General features: G+C 36.4%; 1 protein-coding gene across 1 annotated transcript in view; it reads left to right on the forward strand.

Annotated features, from left to right (window-relative positions):
- PIE1 (SNF2 domain-containing protein / helicase domain-containing protein) overlaps positions 1–5589 on the forward strand; it is a 14475-nt gene extending 8886 nt beyond the window's left edge. The window contains 8 exon segments of the mRNA XM_021426221.2: positions 1–544; positions 982–1043; positions 1145–1212; positions 1895–2687; positions 3843–4369; positions 4681–4700; positions 4703–4984; positions 4987–5589. Coding sequence (XP_021281896.2) covers positions 1–544; positions 982–1043; positions 1145–1212; positions 1895–2687; positions 3843–4369; positions 4681–4700; positions 4703–4984; positions 4987–5123 — 2433 coding nt within the window. The 3' untranslated portion in view covers positions 5124–5589.
- The last annotated feature ends 1977 nt before the right edge of the window (positions 5590–7566 follow it).

Genomic DNA, 7566 nt, shown 5'->3' on the forward strand with positions numbered 1-7566 from the left:
GATGTAGAAGCTGCTTTGAAATATGCAGAAGATGAAGCAGATTACATGGCACTGAAGAAAGTTGAACAGGAAGAGGCTGTCGACAACCAGGAGTTTACAGAGGAAGCCATGAGCAAAGTGGAAGATGATGAGTTTGTAAATGAGGATGATATGAAGGCTGATGAGTCAGCTGATCAGGGTGGATTAATGACAGCTTCAATTAAAGATAATGGGCTGATATTAAATGGGGGTGGTCCTATTGAAGAGAAAGCTCTCACTTTTGCTGGCAAAGAAGAGGATGTTGATATGCTGGCTGATGTCAAGCAGATGGCAGCAGCTGCTGCAGCAGCAGGACAAGCTATCTCATCCTTGGAGAATCAATTAAGACCAATTGATCGATATGCAATCCGTTTTCTGGAATTATGGGATCCCCTCATAGACAAGGGAGCAACGGAATCTGAAGCTAGATTTGAGGAGGCAGAATGGGAACTTGATCGCATTGAGAAGTACAAGGAGGAAATGGAAGCTGAGATTGATGACGATGAGGAACCTCTAGTGTATGAGAGTAAGTGTTTTTTCACTGATTGTTAACTTTTTTGGCATGACATGTTATCTTATTATGAGAAGCAATAAGCTTTTATGGTTTTTTAAATTTTAAGATCAGTTGTAAATTAAGGTTCCATTTGTTTTATGCTTTTGCTTTTTGCTTTTTGCTTTTTGCTTCTTTTGCAAAAAAATAAATAGAAAGGAAAAAGCAAAAAATAAAAAATCAATAGAATACCAAAGACAAATAGAAAAAGGCAAATGCATAAACCAAATCGAGCCTAAGTGAATTACATGATTTGCTTTTATATAATTCTTCCCTAACATGACACTATTTTTATGGCTCATTTCATTTTCACTTAGTGTGTTGAAAATACTTGAACTTATGAAAAGTAAATAAAGTTATGATGTTAGTTGTGCCTATCCTGAAGTTAATGCCATGTTATCAACTGTTTTCAGAATGGGATGCTGATTTTGCTACAGAAGCATATCGACAGCAGGTTGCTTTGGCGCAACATCAGGTTAGCGAACCTCTGCATATAGCCATTTACATTATTATTATCGTTTGTGTATGGTTCATTTAGGTGGTTAACTTTTTTTTTTTTTAATTTGTACTTTGCAGTTAATGGAAGAACTGGAATATGAAGCCAAAGAGAAGGAAGAGGCAGATGATGGGAATTTTGATGCTATGTAAGATGTCTTAACTCTTAAAACCAAAACTTTTCAGCTAGCTGTTCTCTTCTCTCTCTCTGTCTCTTTCTCTCTCTATTTTTTCTCCCACTTGATAATTTGAAGATGCTTATTCATTTGATACATTAAGTAGTACAAAAACCATCTACAAGTGCATTATTTAGTGATCCTAATCTGGAAAATGTGAGGCTTCAAATAGATGCTCTAACTGTGGGCAAAATTTTCATATTTTTTGTAGCTTCTTAATTTTACTAGGTCAATATTCTGCTTCTTGCTGAATGACAAATGATAATTTATAGAAATTTCATCAGTGCCTTTATGACCTTGAGAGATTAGGATTGCTAGGATTTAGAATGAATTGCCTGATTTTGGTGCCTTAAGGCAGTAGTTGTTGCTGTAAAAATGAGATGGGAAAATCTTAGTTACAAATGATTTTTGGATGTTAGATTAGCTAAAACATATTGTCTTTATGAATTTATAATCTATCTAGGACTTGGGGATGGATCACAACATTCTTTAAAGATGAAAGATAACAAGGTGATGTCAAACCAGTATACCCGAAAATTAAGGAATTCATGTTACTTAAATTGAGATGTAGATCTTCTAAAGGAAGAGAGTTGAGTCCTTATTTATTCTTGGCTTTAGAACAAAATTTCAATGTTAACCAGCTATCTGTTTACAGGAATGAGATGGTAAGTGAACCTAAACCAAAATCTAAGAAGAAGAAGAAGCCAAAGAAAGCCAAATTTAAATCTCTGAAGAAGGGATCTTTAAGTTCTGAAGTGAAACCTGCAAAAGAAGAGCCAAAAGCAGAACCTATGTCCCTCGATGATGATGTTAACTCACATGAAGAGCTCTCTTATTCGGATATTGCATCACCATCTTATCATGTGCCGAAAAAACGTAAGAAGGTTGAGATAGGGCATGATGCCGAAGAAGGGAAGAGCACTAAGAAGAAGCCTAAAAAACTAAAGAAACCTCCTGACCTACGTCCTGTAGACTGGGATCCAAATGCAATTCGTAAGAGGAATGATGACTGTGCAGAGGTAAAACCATGTGAGAGCCTTGCGGTTGAGTTTGAGCAGAAACCTGCTAGCAGGAGTAAAACAGGAGGAAAAATTTCCATTACTTCCATGCCTGTAAAGCGAGTCTTAATGATAAAACCAGAGAAATTGAAGAAGGGTAATATTTGGTCAAGAGATTGTGTTCCATCACCTGATTCTTGGTTGCCGCAGGAGGATGCTATATTATGTGCAGTTGTGCATGAATATGGCCCTCATTGGAGTTTGGTTAGTGAAACACTCTACAGCATGACTGCTGGTGGCTTTTACAGGGGAAGATATCGCCATCCAGTTCATTGTTGTGAGAGGTACCGGGAACTAATTCAACGACATATTTTGGCTGCACCAGACAGTTCAGTTAATGAAAAATTCAGCAATGCAGGCTCTGGAAAAGCTCTTCTCAAAGTAACAGAGGTATGCCTCATCTACTGCTTGTTCTTTCTCAAATGTTGGTCAAAAAAGGATAAAAGGGACAAAAATAGGGGAAAAATTGATGCAAATGCTCATTTATTGGTCTGACTTGTAAATTTTTAAAATTTTCCTTATGTAAGGTTGTGCCTTCCCATTTGTAAGCAACCATAGGAGATTGACTATAGTGATTCTGACTAATAGCTTAGAACTTCTTTAGTCAGCTGGACATTAGTTCATCTACTCGAAGACTTTTAGTGATTGCTTAGGCTAGCATTATTCCAATGTGAGGTAAAGCCTGATGTCTTGACTAAAGAGGGCTTGAATAAACTACGAACAAGCATTTAGGTTGATTTAATTAAATAAACCTTCACCTCTTTGGCTGCCTGTTGAAATCCTTTTCATGCAATTTGTGCACGGTGCTGTATTCTAGATAGGTTATTAAAAATTTAAATTTGCTTTCGACCAAATAATTTTCAGCATTGTATCCTTGATTGGTGCTTTTTTTTCTGTTTTACGGCAAAGTCATTCCCGTTTCAGGCCGCTTTACATGACACATTCATCCTCAATATTCTCCTTTAAGCAATACTAATTGTATTTATGTTTTTTTCGGCCAAAGAAGAAGGAAATCCCCTCATTTAACTGCAATACATTTCTCCAGTCTCCTCCAGATTGCTCCTAGGAGTATCCTGAACGATTTTGCATCATTAGTTTTCATGTTTTTACCTTACTGTGCTGTGTGCATTCCGACTCATCTTATGTAGCCTTAAATGTGAGAACTCTAATCCACTCTATGGTTCCCTATTACTAGGTTTGGTTTCTTCTACCAAGACTATGATAGTTTACATATAATGTGTTCTCGGAGTTTTATTGTTTCTAATTGTCTAATATGGTACCCGCTGCCCAGCTGCTTTCTGGAACAAATTCTGAGTCACCACACTTGCTACCCTATCCTCCCCTTTTTGTCCCCTATTTACCAGTGTTTTAGGGCTGATGTTCTAGAAGCAAGTCTTCTGAATTTACTGCTTCGTGTATGTGCATGCTGTGATGTTGTGGTGTAGTATTTTACTATAACTATTAATTAATGATGATTGCTGAAGCAATTTTGGTATGATAGTAAATGAATAAAGAAGCCTTACTTGTAATAATATATCATGGCAGGATAACATTCGAATGCTGTTAAACTTTGCTGCTGGGCAGCCAGATCATGAGTTACTAGTTCAAAAGCACTTCACTGCCTTACTTTCGTCTGTATGGAGGGTGAAGTCTCGCCCTGAGAATCGACAAAATGTCTCATCATCTCGGAATGGTGTTCGTTTAGGGGGAAGGTTCCTCAGTCCTTTTCTGAGCCACACACCTCAGGGTTCTGCAAAGGAACCAGCACAGAGGATGAAATTTACAAATTTGCAGGAGTGTAGCAAGTTGTTATCAGCTGCACTCCATGATGCCAGTAATAGACAGCGGAGTGACACAGTTTCCTCCTCTGATAGGAGAGAGGATTCTTCCGTCATTGCGGAAAGTTTAGAGATAACACTGGAAATACAGGAGAGTGGTGACTCTATGATTTCTTTCCCACCAGTAATAAATTTATCAATATATGGTTCAGATCTTGTTACATCTAGAAACGAGACTGCTGGAGAAGACCTCCATCTCAAAGCTTCAAAAGTTGCTGCTGAGAACCGGTCTAGGTATGGCAACATGTTTCAATTACTAATTATCATGCTTGGTAGTGAATTATTGGCTAGGTATTATTGTTGTTAGTCTGAAGGAGGCATTTTCCTTGTGAATGTCTTGCATGTTAGTTTATATTATAGCTGTAATTATTAGATTCCACATTGAGATGAGAAAGACATGAGATTCAGGTCATGGTCTTGGAGGGCGTGGTGTCTTGTACTGGTCAAATAAATTACTCATGCCTAGATTTATATTGTCGACATTTGTGAGTGTGCCTGGATAAAAGCTTGTTGATTGCTAACCAAGCGGGACATCTTTTTCTCAGGGCAGCAGCTAGGGCTTGTGTTGGAGTGGTCTGGCTTGGGCTTCATCTGCCTTCCCAGCAAATGATTCCAAGTCGCGGTCAGGGTCGAAATTGCAGTCTTTGGGGAAGCACAAGCTGTCTGTCTCTGACACAATAAGACCTAAATCAAAACTGAAGAAGGCTTCAATGGAGCATGGTGATGTACACAACTTACATCCAGAGCAAGGGTTCCAGCCAGTGGCAACAATTGCTCCGAATGATCCCAACTTAAGATGTGACCTGACATCTGTGACCAATGACAGCAGTTCGGCTGATGTTGTTGATAGCGATTTTGTTGCAGCATGGATGAGGCCCTTTCACTGGAATCAGAGGGTTATGAAGTGGTCCCACATAATTATATCCCCGGATTTATTTCAGGCCTGGATGATTGTTCGATGCTCCCAGACTATACTGACATTGGGTAAGGTTAATCCGATTGCTCTAAATTGCTTGATGTTCTTGGTTGAAGCTTTATTACGATCGATGGAGCTCAAAGTGATTCTTTGAGCAAGCCAGATCCTCGGCGCGGGGTACACTGTCAATTGGATCACCATTTTTGGATGCCGTATGAGGAGGGGAGTGGCTACACAGGTTTGCTTGTTCACGCTCCAAAACTCAATTTAACATTTTTAGGCAAGGAGAGAGTGGGCAGAAGGAAGCCAGCCAAGGACGTCTACCCACCCACATCACTGCTGATGAATTTGTCTCCATTGCCAGAGGATCCAATTAGGTGAAGTGAATATAGAAAACGTAGCACTAATTTTTTGTAATTAATTAATTAATTAATTAGCTAGCGGGACAACTTGGGCTTCGGTTGGGCATTTTGTATTACAGATTTTGGCACATAGAAAGGTAGTTCTAGTTATTATAAAATGGGAAACGTTCTCGGCAGTTCCTCGCAAGTCTCTGCTCCACTTCTACTAATTCCAGCAACCCAATAATATTACTGGCTGATCGCTCCCATGCATCCAACAAGTTGAAATACGTGCGAAAATAAAATCCCCCTTAAAACATTTGCTTTTCATTTAATAGTGTTATTTTTTTTTTAAATAGGATAAAAGACTTTTATCACTTTTAACTTTTAATCATAATTTAACACAGTTTATTAATATATGAAATGAACATTTCATTTTAAAGGATAAGTATGAAATGTTTAAAATAATTTTTTTTCTACTCGTCTTCATTATCTTTTTTCTCTCAAGTTGGCCGGTGGCATTCCCTTCCCTTGGATCACTCTACACTCTACGGTTGAATTTAGTCATGGAATGTTAGATTTGGATTTGAAACGTGAGATCCGTGCTTTTTTGGGAGATCTGAATCTGATCGGGTGGAATCGACAAGTTAAAAATAGAAATTTATTATTTATATTGTTTGATAATTTTTAAAATTAATAAAAGATAAAATTATTTAAAAAATATTATTACGTTATCAAATTAATAAATATATTAACAGTTAATTAACAGTGAGATTTATATGTGCAATTAAAGATATTTTTTTTAGACGGATTGTCTATTTTGAATATTAATAAACTCACGTAAAATTATAATTAAAAATTAAAAAATTAAAATATTTTATCATTTTAAATATTATCTTTTTAAATTTAAAAATATTTAAAAATACTAAATCTTGTAATTTTATAATTTAAACAAGAAATTTAAAAATATTTTGAGTACTCTATCCCATCACATGTACATCGTTTATTTGCTATCCTTGTTATAATTTTCTAAAAGTTTCATTATCTTATAATCTCAAATTTATCTTCTTATTTTCTCTGTTACTCATTTCTTAAACAAATTTAATAAAATCTTTGAATTATTCAAAAAATTTTAAATAAATATTTATTTTTTTTTGTAATGAATTAAAAATTTTATTTTAAATAAAATAAATTTTGTATAAAAAATTTTAAAATCAACAATTCTTCTTCGTCCCAATTAGCTTTTGTTGCACGGAATGTTAGCATAGCTATGGTATAGGGACCTTGTTACTATGGTAGACCATCTCACGCCCGTGTTATGAGACTTATTATAGACCAATTCATGGTAGTTAGGGCATCTCTCCCAAATCAATCATTTCAAATTCTTCCATTGACTTGATCTTAATCAATTAAACCAGTAAGCAGTATATCATCAACATACAAGGAGATGCTTACCTTAACAGAATCTGCATGACTGCATACATACAACATAGGCTCATTTTAACTCCTTTGAAAACCTTTAGTAGTGAGAAATGAGCGTCATACTAGACCCTTAGAGCTTGTTTTAACCCATACAAAGCTTTCACCAGTTTGCAGACTTTACCTTCAGTCCCTAGTTTGGTGAATCTTTCTGGTTGATGAATGTAAATATCCTCAGCAATATAACCATTCAAAAAAGCAGATTTCACATCAAGATGCCAGATCTTCCAACATTCTCGAGCAACTAAAGCAGTTAATAGTCTTATAGTGTCATGCTTTGCCACTAAAGCAAAGGTGTCCCAATAATCCACACCATAAATCTAAGAGTATCCTTTCACTACAAGCCTTGCCTTGAACTTGTTCACTGTTCCATCAGCATTAAGCTTTGTCTTGTAGATCCATTTTATCCCAATTACACGCTGATTAGTTGATTTGTCCGCCAATAACCAAGTTCCATTTTTCTCAAATCATCCACATTTCTTGTTTCATAGCTTGCACCCACCTGATGTCTTTTTCAATTTCTACATCATTAGTAGGTTCACACATAACAACATTACACCCAGCATAGATATCTTGTAAGGACCTTGTACCTCTTACTGCAAGCCTTTCATCCTCTAAGTCCTCTTCTGAATCACCTTCACTCTTAACATCATCATGGCTAAAATTGTATCTATCAATACTCAACACTAGACTTC

This window comes from Theobroma umbraticum, unplaced genomic scaffold, assembly GCF_002168275.2.
Source record: "Theobroma umbraticum cultivar Fairchild unplaced genomic scaffold, ASM216827v3 scaffold_147.0, whole genome shotgun sequence".
Classification (NCBI taxonomy): Eukaryota; Viridiplantae; Streptophyta; class Magnoliopsida; order Malvales; family Malvaceae; genus Theobroma; species Theobroma umbraticum.